The sequence below is a fragment of the Bactrocera dorsalis genome, unplaced genomic scaffold, assembly GCF_023373825.1.
Source record: "Bactrocera dorsalis isolate Fly_Bdor unplaced genomic scaffold, ASM2337382v1 BdCtg159, whole genome shotgun sequence".
NCBI classification, from domain to species: domain Eukaryota; kingdom Metazoa; phylum Arthropoda; class Insecta; order Diptera; family Tephritidae; genus Bactrocera; species Bactrocera dorsalis.
Genome location: NW_026038210.1, coordinates 20,837 through 41,581, shown reverse-complemented (window position 1 = coordinate 41,581; position 20,745 = coordinate 20,837). Strand labels below are relative to the sequence as shown.

General features: G+C 34.6%; 7 protein-coding genes across 10 annotated transcripts; 5 read left to right on the top strand and 2 right to left on the bottom strand.

Annotated features, from left to right (window-relative positions):
* The first annotated feature begins 87 nt into the window (after positions 1-87).
* LOC109579202 (uncharacterized) lies at positions 88-634 on the top strand. Its single transcript, XM_029550626.2, has 2 exons — positions 88-250; positions 306-634. The coding sequence occupies exons 1-2, from the start codon at positions 88-90 to the stop codon at positions 632-634; spliced, it is 492 nt and encodes a 163-aa protein (XP_029406486.2).
* Positions 635-743: 109 nt separating this feature from the next.
* LOC125775268 (snRNA-activating protein complex subunit 3) lies at positions 744-2,122 on the top strand. Its single transcript, XM_049461905.1, has one exon. It carries the CDS (start codon positions 744-746, stop codon positions 1,974-1,976), a length of 1,233 nt encoding a protein of 410 aa, XP_049317862.1. The 3' UTR covers positions 1,977-2,122.
* A 476-nt stretch (positions 2,123-2,598) lies between these two features.
* Positions 2,599-4,991, top strand: LOC105227290 (suppressor of cytokine signaling 4). Its single transcript, XM_011206547.4, has 4 exons — positions 2,599-2,663; positions 2,735-2,886; positions 2,969-3,630; positions 3,715-4,991. Exons 3-4 carry the CDS (start codon positions 2,984-2,986, stop codon positions 4,184-4,186), a joined length of 1,119 nt encoding a protein of 372 aa, XP_011204849.1. The 5' UTR covers positions 2,599-2,663; positions 2,735-2,886; positions 2,969-2,983; the 3' UTR covers positions 4,187-4,991.
* A 220-nt stretch (positions 4,992-5,211) lies between these two features.
* On the top strand, positions 5,212-7,934 carry LOC105227288 (coilin). 2 transcript variants are annotated; one of them, XM_011206543.4, is made up of 5 exons: positions 5,212-5,768; positions 5,820-6,316; positions 6,397-7,445; positions 7,511-7,616; positions 7,723-7,934. In XM_011206543.4, exons 1-5 carry the CDS (start codon positions 5,539-5,541, stop codon positions 7,851-7,853), a joined length of 2,013 nt encoding a protein of 670 aa, XP_011204845.2. In that variant the 5' UTR covers positions 5,212-5,538; the 3' UTR covers positions 7,854-7,934. The 2 variants fall into 2 exon arrangements, with proteins under 2 accessions (XP_011204845.2, XP_011204844.2); XM_011206542.4 differs by having other exon boundaries at positions 5,443-5,768; positions 5,820-6,322.
* LOC105227289 (mediator of RNA polymerase II transcription subunit 30) lies at positions 7,869-9,104 on the bottom strand. The gene has a single exon (XM_019990670.3). The coding sequence runs from the start codon at positions 9,009-9,011 to the stop codon at positions 7,938-7,940; it is 1,074 nt and encodes a 357-aa protein (XP_019846229.2). The 5' UTR covers positions 9,012-9,104; the 3' UTR covers positions 7,869-7,937.
* A 538-nt stretch (positions 9,105-9,642) lies between these two features.
* On the top strand, positions 9,643-14,476 carry LOC105227287 (phosphatidylinositol 3-kinase catalytic subunit type 3). Its single transcript, XM_011206541.4, has 7 exons — positions 9,643-9,832; positions 9,905-10,526; positions 10,589-10,684; positions 11,414-12,497; positions 12,629-12,902; positions 12,966-13,327; positions 13,389-14,476. Exons 1-7 carry the CDS (start codon positions 9,759-9,761, stop codon positions 13,832-13,834), a joined length of 2,958 nt encoding a protein of 985 aa, XP_011204843.2. The 5' UTR covers positions 9,643-9,758; the 3' UTR covers positions 13,835-14,476.
* A 222-nt stretch (positions 14,477-14,698) lies between these two features.
* Positions 14,699-20,538, bottom strand: LOC105227285 (uncharacterized). Of its 3 annotated transcripts, none has more exons than XM_011206539.4 (9): positions 20,158-20,538; positions 19,888-19,989; positions 18,365-19,725; positions 18,164-18,298; positions 17,964-18,095; positions 17,845-17,906; positions 17,086-17,768; positions 16,863-17,023; positions 14,699-16,079 (listed from the first exon to the last, which is right to left on the bottom strand). In XM_011206539.4, exons 2-9 carry the CDS (start codon positions 19,945-19,947, stop codon positions 15,326-15,328), a joined length of 3,348 nt encoding a protein of 1,115 aa, XP_011204841.2. In that variant the 5' UTR covers positions 19,948-19,989; positions 20,158-20,538; the 3' UTR covers positions 14,699-15,325. The 3 variants fall into 3 exon arrangements, with proteins under 3 accessions (XP_011204841.2, XP_029406481.2, XP_011204842.2); XM_029550621.2 differs by having other exon boundaries at positions 20,420-20,440; XM_011206540.4 differs by lacking the exon at positions 19,888-19,989.
* Between the last annotated feature and the right edge of the window lie 207 nt (positions 20,539-20,745).

Below are 20,745 nucleotides of genomic sequence, written 5' to 3'. Positions count from 1 at the left end.
AAAGTCAGCTGTAGCCAAATATTTGTTTACTGCAGATTGTGTCAAAAGTAGTAAAATATTTATTACATTAAAAACGTTTTAAATACGATGAATATTGACGAAGAATCTGACTATGAAGAAGATGAATTTTTAATTTTCGCTGATTTCAAAAATCAACTTGGCCCCCTTGATTTGGATGAAAATATAGCAGTGAAAATCATTGGACTTGAAAAGGACCCAGTCGCTGAAGTGCATGGAAACATATTTAAAGGTACATACATACATACGTTAACATATACATATGTTTTAAACACGAATATTGATAGGATCCTATGATCACCCAATGGGCACGTGTGTTTTCTTTGAAAAGGACACGGACGCCGCGCCGTCAGATCCTCTATTCGAAACTAGCTGTCGGCAGAAATATAAATATTTTGCGAAAACCAATAAAGTTATAAATTTTGAACGTATATACGTTGAACCGAAATGCGATGAAACCATGAATAATCTATCTAATACTATAATATCACCAGAAAAAAGTGAAGACAATGAAAAAGAGCAACTTAAAATACAGACTGAGGATGATAAACTTCGGATTAATATTTCATATGAAGATGCTATAAAGCAATTTCAATCGTGTGATGAAAACAATTAATGCATTTATGTACATTTTAAATATTACATATACAATAAATTAAAGTGTTTAACTTTCAATATCATTTCCATTTTCTTTCCAGTGAAATTTCTTTAAAATTGAATTCACAATGGAAGAAATACTAGGTCAGGAAATGCGTCCACCGCTGGTACTTCGAAAATTTTTAAACGAGTGGAAGACTTTTCTGGAATCAATGATAATACCAAAAACTGAATGCGATATACAGAATGTTATGAATTTATCAGAAAATCAAAACCGTTTTAGCCACGTTGTTGCCCAATGTTCTCTAGAGAAATTAGAACAAGAAAACGACGTTAATATTATTAAATATGAGCCCGGTGTTAGAAATCCTGCACGTATTCCAACAATTGTGGATGACACGAATTTAAAAACATACAAAGAGCTTGTTAAAGGGAAAAACAATACCAATCAAAACCGCAATCCTTTTAAGCGCTCACGGGAAACATATGCCGTGGTGCCGCTTCCTTGCCAACAACAAAATGAAAAATATGATTTCAGGGACATTTACAATGATATAATTTTAAAAATACGCATTTACCGACCCGCACGTGTTGTACACACAAGTCAAAGTTTAGAAAAACCAGTATTTGCGGAGGAATTCGAGTGTCTGGGATCAAATTATCTTAGCGATTTGCGTGACAAAATTTCGTGCGTCTGTAAAAAGAAGCGGTTTTTTGATGTTAGCGATAACCCAACAGCCGAACTACCAGTAAAAACTACAGATCCAGCTTATTTTTTTATAAATAACACTTTTTATAATGACCGACGAAATCCGGACAACCCAGATTATTCTGAAGTAATAAGAACTTGGGCTAAGAAAGCTGTTGGTCTAAAGGATTTACATTTTGAAGTGGCACAAATGGAAACCACGCGTTTCTTAGACTTAACCGTCAGCATAGGTTTTCCGCAATTATATCAACATCACGGCAACTGTCAACATGTCTTTGTCATCTCCCAGATTGAAGTCGTGACACCTAGGTTGCAGTGCGCACAACGTCATATCTACCCTCGACTCTGTTCATTTGGATATTTTAATAATCGTGTTTGTAACATGTGTGGCACACGACGTTATACCTTCATCGTAACAAAAAGTGATCGTCAACTACACGATCCTGCATATATATGTAACAAATGTTTTTTTGATTACCATTATTTAGATGGGAAGAAAATAGGTAATTTCCAGGCTTTCAAAGTGAATGAGGATAATGACGAAGAAGAAGTAATGAAATATATCAAAAAATCAAGAGTTGAAGATGAATATAGCACAGATGAAAATGATGAAATGGCTAATATGCAAACATCAATAAACAAAACAATTTGAATAAATTCATATTGGATTAAATAAGCTAATTATTAACGTTTAAGAATGTCCAAAAAATTACTTTACTTTTACTTTAAATATGTTAAATAAATATATATGTATAATAATGAATTCACATTACACTTATACATGAATATATTAGAAAAAGTACTGATTTTTTACGTGTACTATAAATTTAAAAAATCTTTTAATATTGGTAATTAGTATAGGTTTATGTTTATGTTATTTGTTTGGATGGAATCCGTGTAGATATGTATGTATGTATATATGTTACGTTTGCTGTGGTGTCGGGTCAATGACAATAATTTCCCCAAAAAATTTTGAGGAATGCTGCCAAATTGATAGTTTTAGGCCGGATAAAAATCCAGGTCCGATCAGGATACGTCAACTCGACTCTTACGTGTACGTTTGCTATTGTATTATTTATTAGAAGAAAATAAGATTAAGAAGAAGAAAATAAATTAGAGAAATATCCCAACATCTACAATTAATGGAAGTTTTTAATTTTAAATATAGTATGACCTATTTTACGTATAGTATCATTTAACGGCGTAGGTACAATGTACTAATATTAATTTTTTTACCAATGTAAGGTCGAAATGCAACACTGTTTATTTACAACCAGAGCTGACGTGCTTGAGTAACTACCATTGACAGTTGCAGAAGAGAGAAAGTCAAACAAAAACAGTAATTTCTCAAGAATTAATTCTTTGCAATTTCTTATCTGTTTCATTTTACACCTTTTCTTTTTGTATTAGTTGTAAAAAAACAGTTTAATAAAAGAGTCTTAAGACATTACTCATTTTCAATGACAGAATTGTTTGAGGAAAAGATGACATGATGTCATACTCGTACAAATAATCCGTATATCAAAAAAGATATAGACAACATGATAATGTGTGTAACATAGGTGAGTCCTTTATAATACATATATTGTTATTTTAAAACTTAGAATATTTTATATTAATTGATTGTGTATAAAATATCACCAGGATTTTACAGTCATAATGAACGAGCGCATTTGTATAAACAATGCTAATTGTGAACAGCCGCCAAATGCAAGCGGTGGAAATGTTCCTGATACTAGTCCTAACGCATCCAATGCTACAACTCCCACATCGACACTGAAGGAGAAGCGCAACTGGTTCCAATCGCTAACAAGGCGAAAAAAATCTCAATCCCAGGTGTCGTTGGCTGACATACCATCAACATCTAGACAAGTACCACAGATACAAAATAACAACAATGAGCCTGTGCAAGTGACATGTACACGAAACGCTGCAGCAGTCAAGGATGCAAATATCACTAATGATGCTAATGCTTCTGGGCGGAAGCGCAAAGATGGAAAGAACGTCTTTCAAAGGCTACGTAAGAGAATGGGCTTAAGATTTTCTTCATTGCGAAATCGAAATGACGAAACTGATAATTCTGAATTTGGAGTAGCCTGTGCTTCGGGTACAATAAATGCTGCCGATGAATTCTCAACTCACTCACCTATACATGAACCACGGCAATATGTACTAAACATAGCAGTTGAAGAGGAAGAAATTATACCATTTACTATTAGTTATAAACGATTTCTTGCGAAAAAATGGTTAGAAAATGAAGAAAGGCCAAATCGAGTAATGTATACTGCAAGTTCACAAATGTTAAGGTAAGATGAAAAGATGACTATGCAATATATTATTTTTATTTTAAAAACAATAATCTGAAATATTTTTACACTATGTTACGTCAGTCAAGTTTGGTACTGGGGCGAGATATCCCGATTAGACGCACAAAAACAACTGAGTGACAAACCCACCGGTTCATTTCTGGTACGCGACTCGGAAACACGTGGCTGTCAGTTTACACTTAGCTTTCGTATGGTGAACGTGACGTTTCATTATCGTTTAGAATACCATGATGATTATTGGCATTTTGAGGAATTACAATACGAGTCCATAGTAGACATGATAAAGGATATACTTGATCGTTGTACCAATGACAATTTTGTATGCTTCGTAAAAGTTCCCAATGAGTTGCAACCACCTTGTCCGGTCATACTGAAGTATCCACTAAGTCGATATTTCCAAATGCCACAATTACAGGACTTGTGTCGACGCGTTATACAACAACATGCTGCAGCAGAAGAAATCGCAAAGCTGCCGATTCCACCAAAACTTCATGATTATTTAAGTGTTAGACGAGAGTTAGTATTTCACAGTTAATCAAAAACTCATTATTTTATAAGAAGAAAATATAGACTAGCAATCTTTGTTGAACATGCTAATTTTACTACCATAATTTAGTAGTTTTATTATATATTTAAGTTATTTTAAGAACTGTTAACTAATAATTTAATTTTGACGTATAAGTAATATTAAAGATGTGTAAAAGCCAAAGTAAGGATATACATACACAACAAAAATTAATTGTATATTAGATAAATTCAACAAAACAAATATGTTCGCTATTAGATTTATAGAAACATGCACACATAATTATAAATAATGTGCCAATGTATATATATTCCAATAAATTTCCATTTAGTATAGCTCAATTTGAAAAGTAAAATAATCATGAAATAATTTAGTAAACTCATAAACAATCCAAGTCCAAAGATATACTTTTGTTACTGTTGAAAAATAAAAATAAAAAAATAATGTATAATGGCAAGAATATATATTGATTATGCATTTAAACAGTGAAACTGTAAAGTTATATGGTCACAAAATTCATTACTTTATTCTAAGATATGCGCATATACATATGTAGCTTAAATACAAAGCGCCGTCATTAAGCTTTATCTCATATTGCTATTATTTATTATATTAAGTCGGATAATAACAATTAGTTGTAAGTTGAATCCCTAATCACAAATTGCATAAAAACCTACTGACTATGGAGGGAACCAAACGCAATATATTGCAAACGATACGCACAAATTGTATTTATCTATTAAACAATAAATTCAATTCTAGATTAACCATAAACCTATGCCTAAGAATATATACGACGTGTGTTCAAAAATAAGACCGATTTTAATTTTTTATAAACAAATTTGAGTATTTGAAAGTAATAAAAATTCACAGAACTAAATTCATTGATCAGTGGCTGAAACATTTTTCCAGTTTAATTTTTGGCCCTAAAATCACTCACAACAACAATCTTATATTAAAAAATAGAAAATTAATTATTTTTTGTGGCATCTATTTATTTTTATTAAAATCTGAATGCATATGTAGTTTATACATTCGTGAAAAACAGTTAAAGCGAACGTTTAAAACAGCCGGGGTGCGCCAATTATAAATCATATCAAATAATGTATTTGTTGAGTGAACTGGAAATAACCCTTCTTTATTAAAAAAAAAAATTAATTAATCTACGTTTTTGTGACTGATAAAACTTTTCAGATCATAATCGATTCCGGTTTAAGTAAAAATGATTCGAAAGTGATTAGCAACCAATTTCCATAATAGCTCTATTGTGAATGAATGCGTTGAGAACGAAAAGGCGAAGACGGCCGGGTATTTTGTGATCATACATATGTCGTTATTGTCCGTTTGTTATTTGTTTATGAATGTTAAAAATGAAAAAGTTTCCAGTTAAAATTGATCTTTCAACATTTTTCGAGGACGAAAGAAAATATGTTATAATTCTTGTGGATCCACAATGGAAAAACGTGGAGTATTTACAACGTCGAGTGGAAGAAATATTTGATGTGCGGCCGGTCCGGTTTTTGACCATAGATAATCTATTTATACCTCCACAGGAATCTATAGAAGTTGTAGAATTTACGGAATCTCTTAAGTATGAAAATTTGCTTTTCTAGTTTGCATTAATATAAATTTAAATTTACAGAGCTTTTATACCAAAACGAGCACTGGAAGAATCTCGCCGACGCTCAAAGCAATTGAAACCTGAAACTCAAGCAATTGTTAATAATATAGAAGAATCGATTGAGAAGAATTTAGTTAAAAAGAGGAAGTACTATACATTGGGTATGGATATTCAAGGAAGCTCTACTCCCAACCAGACGAAAAAATCGAGACATACTCCAAAAATTGTAAATCAGTCACCAGAAAATATAATAAGAAAAGTTTCCAATGAATCACAAGAAATCACAAGTACTAATGAACAATTAAGCTTATTGAAAGGATGTGAACAAGTCCATCTCAATCAAAGCGTCGAAAAAAAGTCCATATGCGATGGTGCAAAATCTTTACCCAGTTTGGTGGAAAAACAAAGTGTGACAACGAATGAATCAAAAGAGAATTCAACTAGTAAACGTAAACGTAAAAGGACTCATAAAGAAAGCTCCGCACTGTCCATGGATTTCGAGGAAGAAAAAACTGAATGTACATGTATAAAAAATATAGCTGACTTTAATTACTTACTTCAGTTTAGAAGCAATCAACTTTTTTTTTTGTTTTTACAGTGACGTTGCGGCCGGAAGTACCTTCGTCTACATTCCTTAACAAGTCTAAATCATCAAATAAATCATCGCATATATACTTTGAAGACTCAACTATCATGGAATCTAAAAGCAAAAATCAAGAAAAGAAAAGTATTAGTAAGTCAATGACTAATGGGAAAGCAAATACAACCAAAGTATCATTTAAATGTAAACGAAGTGATGCAGAATTTGAGAAACCAGTTGTCTTTCCCTTAAAATATATCAACAAAAATAACAAACCTATTAAATCAATCATAGATATACAAGAAAATATACTTCTACAGCCAGCCAATGTCGATATACTGTGTAAAGCGCCGGTTATGAATGATACCGAAAATCAGTTAGAAGAAAATGTTTTGTCAACTACTTTTAATACAACAGAGAATAAGGAAAATGAAACAATTAATGAAATTACGAATATAACAGAAACTGCTGATAACTTTGAACCCGAAAATAATGCCAACATTATCACAAATGGTTTGGACCACATCAATTGCAAGTTGGTTAGAGACTCCGGTACAGAAAAAGAAATACAAAATAGCAATACAGTAAAAGAAATAGAAGATAACAATTTAAAAGAAAATTCCAATTGTGAGGGTAGCATCAATGATGAGAAGGACACTATTACGGACGTTAACTCAAATGGCAAAGACAAGAATGCTACAAACCAATCACAATCTGAGATTTCGTACAATGAATGTAATTTAAATAAGGAGGTACAAGAGACTGTGTCCTCCATTGACAAAATAAAACAAACAAATATAACAAACTCCACATCTACCAACATGACAGAAATGTCCGATTATTCACAGCTAATGGACGAAAGCTCTGTCATTGACTTGGATGACGATGATGAAGTTGTAATTGATTTAAGTGATGCTGAAGACCAACAAAAATCCATGGCAACAAGTCACGGAAGGTTGTCTAAATCTTTAAATAAAAGTATAAGCACAATGAGTATCGATGAAATGCTTGACTTTTGTGTGCCACTGACCGGAGTACCTGAATTAGGCGATGTTATCATATTTAAGGTAAATTTCTTGGATTAATGTCATATACGTATACATATATATATTCTTTGTACATTTTCCTACAGTTTAATCGTCGTATTTCTGGTGCTAAAATAGAGGAATCACAATTTATAGCCTGTAGATGCGATCACATTAATAGACGCACAAAAGCTTTAAAGCTCGCTGTGATAAGTAAGTTTCTAATGTTTTTTATTGTTAATAAATTCACATCTAGTTGTATATTGTTCGAAAATAATTCAGGAAAATTATTTTTATTATTAAAAATATTTACTTCCAGATGCTAGTCTAGAAAACGACGTCCTTCCTCAAAAGTATAAGTATAGTTTAGATGATACATTTGAAATACGATTTATGAATATAAAGTTTACGGAAATGATCGATCCTAAAGTATTGAAACTAAGCAGTTAGATTAAAAAGAAAATATTATGTTGTAATAAATTTAAATGTTTTGATTTTTTTCTTTAATAAATTTATAATAAATAAGCATTACTACTAAGAACGTCTCATTGCTAACATAGTGTTGATTTCCCAAATAATTATGCGAGTGCGATCAATTACTTCGCGTAATTGTCGATTTTTCAATCTAACTGTCTCAATAAGTTCCTGGTTCTCCTGCAACGCTTTTCGATATTCATCACATTGTGAAGGTTCGTTACGGTGGTCGGGTTGCTCCTCTTTATAAGTTATCAAGCTCTCGACGTTTGTATAATCCATGCCATGTGGATAACCATCATTACATTTTTCGTATATTATACGTACGCGCTTAAATAATAGCCGTATAGTTCGAAAATATTCCTGCACCTTTTTTTCTGTACTGTTATCTCGATTTCCTGTTGGCTGAATTACTTTAAGCGCAGTAAATATCTCTTGAAAACGTGAAGTAATATCTTGGACGGTTTCTTGGCCCAAGCGAGATAGGGACACAATATTTATTTCTTTATGTGGATTTGGTTGTGATATTGCCAACATATTACTCCCCGTTGCAGATGTCGTTGGTGGCGCAGGTTGTTGTGTATGCATCATTCCTGCTGCATTGCCATGTGGCATCTGTCCTTGTTGTTGTTGCTGTTGCTGCTGTTGTACATTCATTGGCATACCTGTGGGAATGTGTTGTTGTTGAGGATGTTGCATTATATTCCCTGTAGCGCCAACACCGATTCCCTGCCCAACGCTTCCAACACCCATCATGCCGACACCTACCGGACCACTACCTCCACCACCACCTTGTACCATTTGCACATGCTGTTGCATTTGTTGTTGTTGCTGCTGCTGCTGCATTTGCATTGGCGTATTCATAAGATTTCCCGGTCCACTCATGCTCATACCACTTTGTAACTGTTGTTGTTGTTGTGGATGATATCCCCCCATTGGCATCATTCCGCCGCTACCAACACCTATTTGTGCTCCAGCTCCACCGCCAACCATTGCATTCTGCCCCATTCCACCGCCGCCCATTTGGTTCATTGTATTTATCATTTGTGGAGATTGTTGTTGCTGCTGAGGATTAAATTGACCACGGTGACCCCCAAGTGGGCTATTGTAACCACTTGGATATTGTCCTGACATTTTTAAGATTGATACAAAAAATAGCTGATAAATAGAAGTATCGCAGGTTTTACTCTGTAAACAAAAATAATCTGCAATGGATGGCAATGTAATTCGAAAAATATCGATTTTTATATTACAATATTTTTAATCGATAACATGTATTTCTTTTTTAATTGCATTCATAAACTCCTTGGCCACATAAACCACCCTGCAGCTTACAATCGGTTAGGTCACTGGTTAACAACACAACCGCACTTCCAGAGTTTTCTGTAATTCTATGAGTTGATAAGTTGAGAGATATGAGTCTTAACGTTGAATTATCGAATTTAACCGAATGTTTTAATTTCTGGACTAGTTACTTCATTGTTTTGGACTATATATTTCCATATTGCTATATATCTTATGAATATAGAGTCTTTCTCTTTCCAAACACGTAAACAAGCTATAGGAACTAAAATACAATTAATACTAATTTATCAGGTACTTAAAGGTAATGACCATCAGTTATTAGCAATAATTTGATAATTTGATAATACAAAATTTATTTCAAGTTGTGACATAAATTCAGAAGTAAATATATTGGAAAACTAACAGCTGTGCTGACAGGTATTAGCTTTAATTCGCATAAACAAACTGTGGCATCACTTTCAAATTATTACACAGCTGATATTGATATTGTGAAAAAATACAAAAGTAGCTGCGATTTTTAACTGCATCGCAGATGCAAATAAATAAAATTGTATAATTTAACAATTTCCTCCAACTATGAATCAGCTACCAGACGACCATTTTCGTTATATTTATAGTTCTTCATTACATGAACAAGTGCAAATAAAAGTGTAAGTAGGCATATCATTTCAACACTTTCAATTGTGAAGGGCGGATACAACAACAATTTTATTGTATTACAGTGGTACATTAGAAGGTAAAAAACGTCAGCCAGATTTTGAAAAACTCTTAGAAGATCCCATTTTACGCTTTTCTGGCCTCTATTCGGAGGAATGTCCGGCCTTTCAAATTCGTTTACAAGTGTTCAACAAAAATCGGCCATACTGCCTGCCTGTAACCACCTCTTACAAAGCTTTCACTAAACGTTGGAGCTGGAATGAATGGGTGACACTGCCATTACAATTTTCCGACTTACCACGAACAGCTATGTTAGTGCTAACAATCCTCGACTGTGCAGGTGCTGGTAAAACCACAGTAATAGGCGGTACAGCAATTTCTTTGTTCGGCAAGAATGGTTTGTTCCGCCAAGGTATGTTCGATTTGCGAGTGTGGTTGGGTGTAGAAGGTGATGGCAGTTATCCATCGAAAACGCCTGGCAAGGGGAAAGAGTCCTCAAAATCACAAATGCAACGTTTAGGTAAACTGGCAAAGAAACATCGTAACGGGCAGATGCATAAAGTCGATTGGTTAGATCGGTTGACATTCCGTGAGATAGAAGTAATTAATGAACGAGAAAAACGCATGTCAGATTACATGTATCTAATGATAGAGTTCCCTACAGCCGTATTTCAAGAGTATTATAATGTAAGTCCGTAGTAACATGCTTCATCCTCAATGTATTCACACTTTCACTATTTACTTACTAGTATTCCATTGTGTACTTCGAACCAGAAGGAGATAAAAGCCATAAAATACTGACAAAACCCAAATTGGTAACTGTGCCGGATTCAGATATATTGCAGGTATGTTGCATCTTTCTTTTGCTCTGACGTAATGTTTTATAAACAACCCTTAAGCTTAAGCCTATACTGCCCTCTTCAGAAAACGAAAATAATTGCTTCAATGCCATTAAAAAGTGCGTTATTATGTTCTATAGTGTCACCGCTAAAGCTCTTTTAGCCTAAAACAGTAGCTAATTTGCGGTCGTGCTTTGATGTAAAATTGTGTTTTAAATGCAGACAAACAATTCACTGTCAACACACTCTCACACATTTTTCTTAAATATTTATTTTACCCCTCACAAGGCTAGTAGAATCGATTTTCTTCATTTCACAAATTATTTATGCTAACTTGAATAAGCGCACGCAATCGTTGTAATATCTCGCCAAACAGTTTGGTTTCGCTTTTGTCATGTGAATTGCAACGAACAGCCTTTCTTACGCGAGTTACACTTGATTTAAGTATTAAGTCGAGAATTGAAGCAAATTGTCATTTAGCCGGGAAACTGTTACATTTAAAGACTAAAATTTTGAAATTTAAATTAAAATTTAACCCGCCATGTAGTGTTCTAAAACTTATTGCTAATCTACGATGGCGTCTTCAAAAGTTTCTCCTGCATTTACAAACCAAAATAATCTTTATTAGATGGTATTTAAAATTTAAAGCTTGGTTTTGCGCTTGCTGGGTAATTCAATGCAATCAATTCTAAATTAATACGCTTACTTAAATAAAATGCTGACTTAACTTTCCAGGAGAATCTCGTCGAGCGTAAACACCATCGTCTGGCACGTTCCGAACGTTCTCGAATTTCCGATCGCGATGCAAAGCCAACCGCTATTATTCGCAATCAATTGCACACCATTGTTTACCGTTATCCACCAACATGCGTTCTCAACAGTGAAGAGCAGGATCTTTTATGGAAGTTCCGATTTTATTTATGTGCACATCGTAAAGCGTTAACGAAATTTCTCAAATGCATCAACTGGGAGACAGAACACGAAGTTATGCAAGCGCTCTCGTTAATGGCCAAATGGGAACCGATGGATGTGGAGGATGCCTTAGAGTTACTTAGTCCAGTCTTTACACATCCCGAAGTGCGACGTTATGCCATCAGCCGTTTGGCTCAAGCGCCTGATGAAGATTTACTACTATATCTGTTGCAACTTGTGCAGGCTTTGAAATATGAAAATTTCAACGACATCGTCGACTTACATAAACAACTATTTCCCGATCATGATGTTGTACGTTCATTAGATGGCACCTCCACTATCTTAGACCCAAGTTCGATTTGCTCCGATTCACTTAGTGCTGGCTCGTCAGTGATTGCGGCAAGTAGTGTTGGTTCACAGCGCGGCATTGTGGCGTCTGTTCTTCAGCGCAATGTACAAACAGAAATGTCGACAACGCGCACATCAACGTCTGTAGCGCCAATTGCGATAACAAGCACAAAAGCAGCAGCAGCAACGGACACACCACCAATTTCCATTTCGACAACTTCGTCAGCTATAGCTGCTGCGGTTGGCAGTGGTGGTGGTGGTGGTGCTGGTGATGGCGATAATATTTACATAAATACTACTTCTGTAGTTTCTGGTACTTCTGTTGCCACTAATACTCTGTCTGGTGAAAGTAGCTCAATTGGTCCATTGAGAAATGATCCCGGAGATCTTTGTACATTCCTGATACAACGTGCTTGCAAGAACCCTACACTCGCCAATTACCTTTACTGGTATTTGTCCATAGAAGTGGAGGACCATGAGTCCTTACGTAAGCAGGATGAGCGAGTGCATGATATGTATGTGATGGTGTTGCGTATTTTCCTTAAGGTCCTAGAAACCGGTAAGTATAATAGCATGTACATACATTGGTTTCAAAATTTAGTGTGACTACTTATAAGAAGCGTAAATTTAGAGAATGAGTTAACTGGGCCTATCTTTTCTATAAAATGCTTTATAAATCATATTCAATAGGCAACTTTCAATTGCGAAATATTCGTCATAATTTGAAGAAACAGCAGATTTTAGTGGATGAGTTGGTTAAGTTGGTGAAGATGGTGGCCAAGGAGCCGGGAAACCGCAATAAAAAGACAGAAAAGTTCCAGAAGCTTTTAACCGAAATGGATACGTTTAAAATCAACTTTACTGGCTTCGATCCGCGTCCCTTTCCTTTGGACCCAGAGATTTATATAACGAAAATCGTTCCATCGAAAACTTCGCTTTTTAAAAGTGCACTAATGCCCGCCAAGTAAGCAATTGCACAATAAATATTGTTTTAACCAATAATTTACGACCATTTCATTTTATATAGACTTACTTTCGTCACTACTATCGGCAAACATGAATATGTAGCGATTTTTAAGCATGGCGATGACCTACGTCAAGACCAACTTATACTTCAGATGATAACCCTAATGGATAAATTGTTGCGGCGTGAGAATCTCGATCTGAAACTAACCCCCTACAAGGTGCTGGCCACCAGCTCGAAACATGGCCTCTTACAGTATATTGATTCGTTTACTGTAGCCGATGTTTTGGCGCGCGAAGGCAGCATACATAACTTTTTCCGCAAGCATAATCCCTGCGAAAATGGACCCTATGGCATTGCGGCAGAAACTATGGATACATATATAAAAAGCTGTGCCGGCTACTGTGTGATAACATATCTTCTAGGTAATGCATTTTGTGCATATGTATACATAAAATATTCCAAATATATTTTATTTTTGTTTAGGTGTTGGCGATCGTCACTTGGATAACTTACTGCTCACAACCAACGGTAAGTTGTTCCACATCGATTTCGGCTACATACTGGGACGTGATCCGAAACCGATGCCACCGCCCATGAAGCTGAGCAAAGAAATGGTCGAGGCCATGGGCGGCGTTAGCTCCGATCATCATCATGAATTTCGTAAACAATGTTACACGGCATATTTGCATTTGCGGCGCCATGCCAATGTTATGCTGAATCTATTTTCACTGATGGTGGACGCCTCAGTGCCCGATATAGCGCTCGAACCGGATAAAGCTGTGAAAAAGGTCGAAGAAAATTTGCAGTTAGGCCTAACAGATGAGGAGGCGGTGCAGCATTTACAAGCGCTACTCGATGTCTCGATTACAGCTGTAATGCCAGCATTGGTCGAACAAATTCATAAATTAGCTCAGTATTGGCGAAAGTAAATGCGTAATAATATTAATAATAATAATAATTCATTGTTATATACATAAGCTCTTTATTTGCCAACCTCATCATTTGCATGCATGTTTTTTAAGAGTAAATTTATTAAGTTCTAGAACAGACATGTTGAAAGTATCATAAGCAAATGTTATCAAAGAATTTTATATATGATTTTAGTGTATGGTATACATATACATATGTATATCTTAGCGAGTAATGTTTTATTTAGACAAATTTATAAAAACCCAACTTCATTAATCACATACATTCATGAATATGTAATAACAAAAAAGAAAACAAAAAAAAATAGATTTACTGACTACAATATAAACATAGTTTACTATTTTTATAATAAAAAAAAACGTTAACTTCGGTTGCGCCGCAGCTCTATACCCTACACAAATAAAAAAGTCTCCATACAAGAACTTGATTTTGATTGTTCAATTTGTAAGGCAGCTATAAGATAAAGTTGTCCGTTCCAAATAATTTACTCGGATATTGTAGTACTTTTTTGGAGAATAATCCATGCCAAATTTCATGCAGATATCTTATCAAACAAAAAAGTTGTCCATACAAAAACTTTATTTTGCTCATTCAGTTTGTATGGCAGCAATATGCTATAGTGGTCCGATCTAAAAAACAAAAAGATTGTATCGTTGCCCTTTACAATAATCCATGCCAAATTTCACGCAGGTGTCTTGTCAAATAAAAAAAATTTCCATACAAAAACGTTTACCTGCTCAGGTCATAAAAATATTGGCAATTAGTTAGTTATAAGTAATTCTTATTAATTCTAAGATCATCTCACTTACCATCCCCACTGCTATTTTCACATTTTTTTCATTTATCAGTAAAACACAGCTTAATTTAAATTGAAAAGTCTTTATTCACTTTCGCTTTTTCGTGTACTGGGCCGCATTAGAGGATAACTAGCAATAAAAATCCTAAGTATGTAATTTGGAAAGTATGTATTAAAAATAAGACAATTATGCCGCCAAACCATTTTTAAAATGGTGCATTTTTGACGTATGTATGCATATTTGAACCGTTTGCTTTCATTCATATGTATGTATGTATGCATTTTGTGTGAAATTTATCAAACACCGCAACACCAATAATATTTATGTATTACATATGCTTGCATACATACATATGTATGTATGTACGAGTACATATTGCTTTTCCTAATACGGCATTATATGGAAAGCTATACATGAAATTTTAAGTATTACGAGAAATCATCATGGGCTCTTAGTTTTGTCTTTACAGGCATATATGTATTAGAAACATTGCAAATTCTCCTAATTATTACTTATAACTAATTAATAATTCACGACTGTCTTATCTATTTGAAAATGACCACTAACACGCTATCAGTGTTGGCATTTGTTAGATATTCCACAAAAGACCGCAATTTAACTAAGGGTTTTCTACAGATAATGATAGTGGCGAGTGGAGTAGCGAATGCTGGAGCATCTGTGAAAGAGGTATTATTAATTATCGAAACTTATTTGTCGCTTCACTTTGGTTGAGCCTGGATGTAACACACTGGTTTCCGCGGACAACATGCTCTTCGTTTGCAATTGCGATTTCCCCATGGAAGCTGAACACAACACTGGTGCGATTGGTATGCTATTATTATTGCTTGCTATCAGCTGGTTGCTGTGGCTATTGTGGTAGTAATGACTATTAGCATTGGCATATGGACTGACATTGCGTTGATCTTTGCCGGTGAAATTCTTTTGTGTAGAACGACGTTGTTGTTCGATTTCGAAATTGACATTTTCACGCAATGCTAAACCGCACATATTATTCTTGGAAGAACTATTTTGTAGCGAGGCATTCGGTTGTACGGGCAGTTTTTTAAGTGATGACGGTTTGGAGTTGCTATCGAAAAGTTGTGATTGCGACTGGGAGCTATAAGTTGATTGTGTTGTTGTATTGGAGGCGGGTATTGTCTCGTAACCACTCGTCATGCAGAAGGCGTCCATTGATTTGTCGCACGAAAATATGTTCGAAATTGAGGATGAGATCGTGGTGCTTTGACTAAATGAGTTATTTGGCTCGTCGTGTTGCTGTTGTTGTTTTTGTGTGTCTTTACGACGACGATACTCTTCTGGTCCAATATAACCGCTAAGACGAGTGTTGGATTCGCTTCTCTCGCGTGCAATTTTCGCTTTCGCATGTAAGTAAATATCGTCTGCATTGCGTCCGCCTATCACATTGTGCACATACCGTTTGGCCAGACTAAATAATTTATATGAAAATATATTTCTGCAAAATATATGCAATCTATTGGCATACAGGGTTGTAAATAAATTTATAAAAGATAAAAATTTAATAAAATAAAAATATCCAATTTTCAAAAACGGAACTAAAAATTAATAATTAATTTTTTAATACTGATTCTTGCGAATTTTTTAATAAAAGAATTTCGAGAAAATTTAAAATTTTTACTTTTTATCTAAAAAATAAAATGTTCAGTTTTTAATCCCAAAGAAATTTTTTGGTTGGGAATTTTTTAATAAAAAAATAAATACAATTTTGTTTTTTAAAAATGTTTGGGAAATTTTTAAATTTTGTTGTAAATCCAAAATTTTTTAAATAAAATATTAAAAATTTTTTTTTGATCCAAATTTTTTTAAATAAAAACTCGCAACCAAAAAGCGGAATTAAATATTTAGAAAATATAAACAGTTTAATGTGTAAGTTTGGCAAACAGTGCTATAAAAAGCACTAGTACAAAAAGGTAGAACATGAAGAACGCAAGGGCGAAAAATATAAATTCAAAAACAATTTGGTTTTTAATTTTTTACTATATGCTTGAATTAAATTTTTTAATCCCTTATTTGGAATTAAAAATTAATTATTAAAGCGGTTTGTGAGATTGAGTTAAAAATTTAGAATTACATTTAATTAAGTTTTTAGGGATTATAAAATAAATAAAAAATCAATTCAAATCTTGTTTAAAGCATTATTTACAACACTGTATGTTCTGTGTGCACTGCATATTACTACACACAAACTTACCGCAACAACGTTTCACTGTTGCTTGTGCTGCTCTTTTGGAAAAATTCCTGAAAGATACGCCGCACAACTCTAGCCAATACTGCTGCATACTGTTTGAAGCTTTCGTGTTTCATGGTGATTTTCTTCTCTTGCAGCGCCTGCGACACTGCCCACAAAAGTTTCTACAATAAATCATAATAGAAATAAAATTTGTTTTTAGCATATAAATAATTTCACGGTGTACCTTCCGTTGATTCTCCGTTAAATTGCTTGTTTGTGCAACCATTTCCGAGTGCGAACGTTGTATTTTAGCAGCGCTATTCATGGCCGATGAACCAGACGATATAGCGCTTGTACTGCCAAACAAACTGACACTACTGCCGAGACCTGAGCTTCTACTAGCTATTAAATTGTGTGTTTCAACACCAGCAATGCAAGTTAAACCCGAAATCGCAGCGGTAGTAGGCAGTGTTGTCGAGGAACCAGCCCCAATACAAAAGCTTTGACTTTTAATTTTTAATGCACGTGGCGTTAAATTCTCAGCACCGCCTCGAAACAGTTTACTGCTTTGTGATGGTAAATCAGCGGAGTCGTCGTCGTCAATAGCCGAACGTTTGCGCTTAAAGATAGAATCAAATTGTTGCGCATTTAAACGACTTTGCTGTGCGGCATTCAACTTTAGCGTAATTGCATTTGTGTTTTCTGTTTCTTTATCGGGTGAGAAAAGTGCACGCTTAGATTTCTCAACGCGATTTGCTATTTCGGGCTTAATGCTGGGCATCAGCCTTTGGACGGACTGTTTTTGTTCCATTTGCTTAGCTGGGCTTTGAAACAGTGCGCGTTTCGACGATTCTCGCGACGGGCCGGGTTTACTGAGATCACAACGGAAAAGTCGTTTACGTGCCGATGATGAGGGCGTCTTGCGATCTAAGCGAAAAAGAAACATTGATTATTATAATATTACAACAATATAATATATATTATTAAAACACTAAATAATTACTTTTCTTTTTGCTGCCTGGAGTCATACGTTTTGGTGTATTTTTACGACGATTTTTATTCTTCCTACAAAGAGATCAATTAATGTAGGATTTAAGTTGAGATAAAGATTGTTGTACATACTTTTGAACATCCACCAATATTTGTGGACCACGCAAACTATTTGATTTCTGAGTGGCCAACTGCGCTGAAGAGAAAGTGGCACGACGTCTAGCCAAATGGCTTAAACGATTTCCAGGGGATTGTGTCAGTAATCTGAAAAATAAAACGAATTTAGAATTTATACGGTAAAAGATTCAACTATTTTTCATTATTTTACTCACTTCATACGTGCATTACGCTTTTTCGCGCTAGATGGTGAATTACGATATGAAGACGCTGTTTCGGCACCAATGAAACGTTCAATTACCGATAAGCCCAAATATTCATTATTTTCAGACGCTTTGCATAGGTTAAAACTGAAAAAAAAAAAACATAACAAATAAATTTTCATTTGAAAACTTATGCCTAGCGCATTACTTTACCTAAGACCATGTTGTCTGACACCAAGCACCTGTCGCCAACCCATTTCCTTCGTCTCATCAATCGGATGTGTGGGCTTGAAGAGGCTGGCACAAGTATTTGAAGTACTACCAGCACCTAAACTACTTGTGGAGTTGATATCGACAGTAAAATCCAATATATCCTGTTTTCGACTTATCACAGCGCTGAACATGTCCAACTGTGGTATAGTTACCGATGGAGGTGGTGGTATACCCGCCAAACATTTTCGTATACGGCGTAAGAGTTCCTTTTCTCGACGACAGTTCTCGCGATATAAACTGTAATTATCTGCACGCTGCTGATCTGCTTGTTGTGAGTCCAATTCACATGTTTGCTCATCAGCGAAACTCGACTCAGTTGGGCAGTTTACTGATTTATTTGCACTTTTGTCCACAGATGCGTCAACGGTATTTTGATCATTATTTGCGTTGTCAATAGCAATGGCGACTGGTGAACCGATTTCCACCTGATCTTCATTTTCTATAATCTCCGTTGCTTCTTCATCAACAGCGGTCCCAACAAATTCAATTAATTCTTCAGCTTTGTAGCGATCCTCATAATTGCATATGTCAACGTCTTCTTCATTTTCATCATCGTCGTCATCGTCGTCGTCGTCATCGCCAAACAAGTCTGGTGATTTTTCATTACTATATTTTTTAAGAATAAAGGATTGATTAAGTTGGCTCTGAATTTCAATAGTAGATTCTCCCTCTTTTTCATCAGCTGTGGGTGGAGTCAGACTTTTTATTTTTCCGTTAAACGATAATTCGACCTCTGCCAATGGCTGAGATTGGTGTTTTGAAGCTACAGGTTCCAATTCTTTGCTAAGAGAAAGCAAATAATCGACGCCATTTTCTTGAGAGACTTCATCTATTTTTGTAGGTGAGACCTTTTCATTCAGTAACTGAATGTCAACTGCATTACAACTATTTTCCTCGACTATCATATCATAGAATCTTGAAAAGACGGTGTTGCCTTTTGTGGGAACTGGTTTTTCAAACGAATCAGGTAGGTGAGCAGAGATGGAAGTAGTAGGAAAGAATTGCCTTTGCAATTTGCCATAAGGACTTTCTGTAAAGCCTTTAAATGCTGACTCCAAGCTTATTGGTCGACTTGCAACAGTTTCATTGCTTCTACTTGGTGATGGTTCTTCATATATTCCTGGCAAAGAATTGGACATTGCTGATATGAGTGGAATTTTATTTTCTTGACTTGATATATAATAATTGCCGTCTGCTTGGATTATAACTTCAGTTTCATACGATGGTGGTTTTAGTATATATGGTAAATGCATACTTGCGTCATAAACTGAGTTGTACTCCAGTGGCTCGGAGAGAGACGACTAGAAATGTGAAAAATATAAATATATTTCAAACTTCGAAATAATATAAATAATGTAAGTAAGATGTAGATGTTAATATAATGAAAAATCGAGCATGCATATTAAGTAATGGAGCTATACAGTATTTAGGTGGAGAATTGAGAAAATTTGGAAACCACTTACACCACTAGACGGTTCAGATTCATAGCTATTATTAATTTTGAAGCGTTTTTCTGCGCTCATACTTCAAAAAATTGCACTCACAGTCCCAGCTTTTGAAATAACCTGCAGTAAGGAAGGTATTTTTAACTCTACCCCAAATACAATACACTACAATATTAGGATAGTTAATACTTTACATATTACATTCAACATACTTTATCAAAATAAATATATATTTTATAAATACTAATTTGATACAAATCTAAATACATGTTCGTTTATATTATTTACCAATCCTAAAAAATTCTTTCACTATGTATATGTAGGTTTGTATAAGCAATTTACAGCCAGATGTTCACATTTATAAAAAAAAAAATCAGTCAAAGCGTAGTGAAAAGCGCGCGCCTGTTATTGTTGCCGCTGATTTCTCTTCACACTTATGTACGCTATTATTCAACACCAAATAATTATTACAATAGAATATTACAACATATTTTTTTTAGCCAATTATAGTATAGTTAAGCACATTTCGATAATATTGTTCTTTATAAACCTTTATCACGAAATCTAATTAAAATATCCTAAAATAATTGTACAAAATTCTGCTGCGATGATCTAAATATCTGCAGTAGGTGAAGTTGCATTGCCACTGGGCAATTAAACTGTCAAAGTTTTGTGGTACCACCCTTGCCATCGAATAAAGATTATCGATTATCACGATTATTCATGACAAATTTACAAAAATGGAATGTACATAAAATATATGTTTTCTAGTTAAAAAGTGTAGTGTAAATTACTTAAATAATTATAGTGAAAGAGGAGAATTTTTTTTAGATATGTTACGGTATCTGGTGTAAAATATCATTTTCTTTAAAAGAA

Coding starts and splice junctions, on each gene's coding strand:
- LOC125775268 (XM_049461905.1), top strand. CDS start 744: ATGGAAGAAATACTAGGTCAGGAAATGCGTCCACCGCTGGTACTTCGA.
- LOC105227287 (XM_011206541.4), top strand. CDS start 9,759: ATGAATCAGCTACCAGACGACCATTTTCGTTATATTTATAGTTCTTCA. Junction 9,833..9,904: donor GAACAAGTGCAAATAAAAGT/GTAAGTAGGCAT, acceptor ATTGTATTACAG/TGGTACATTAGAAGGTAAAA. Junction 10,685..11,413: donor CGGATTCAGATATATTGCAG/GTATGTTGCATC, acceptor TTAACTTTCCAG/GAGAATCTCGTCGAGCGTAA.
- LOC109579202 (XM_029550626.2), top strand. CDS start 88: ATGAATATTGACGAAGAATCTGACTATGAAGAAGATGAATTTTTAATT. Junction 251..305: donor GCATGGAAACATATTTAAAG/GTACATACATAC, acceptor GAATATTGATAG/GATCCTATGATCACCCAATG.
- LOC105227285 (XM_011206539.4), bottom strand. CDS start 19,947: ATGAGCGCAGAAAAACGCTTCAAAATTAATAATAGCTATGAATCTGAA. Junction 17,769..17,844: donor TCCAGGCAGCAAAAAGAAAA/GTAATTATTTAG, acceptor TTTTTCGCTTAG/ATCGCAAGACGCCCTCATCA. Junction 16,080..16,862: donor AACAGTGAAACGTTGTTGCG/GTAAGTTTGTGT, acceptor TAAATTATTTAG/TCTGGCCAAACGGTATGTGC.
- LOC105227288 (XM_011206542.4), top strand. CDS start 5,539: ATGTTAAAAATGAAAAAGTTTCCAGTTAAAATTGATCTTTCAACATTT. Junction 6,323..6,396: donor AGAAAAAACTGAATGTACAT/GTATAAAAAATA, acceptor TTGTTTTTACAG/TGACGTTGCGGCCGGAAGTA. Junction 7,617..7,722: donor TTTAAAGCTCGCTGTGATAA/GTAAGTTTCTAA, acceptor ATTTACTTCCAG/ATGCTAGTCTAGAAAACGAC.
- LOC105227290 (XM_011206547.4), top strand. CDS start 2,984: ATGAACGAGCGCATTTGTATAAACAATGCTAATTGTGAACAGCCGCCA. Junction 3,631..3,714: donor GCAAGTTCACAAATGTTAAG/GTAAGATGAAAA, acceptor ATGTTACGTCAG/TCAAGTTTGGTACTGGGGCG.
- LOC105227289 (XM_019990670.3), bottom strand. CDS start 9,011: ATGTCAGGACAATATCCAAGTGGTTACAATAGCCCACTTGGGGGTCAC.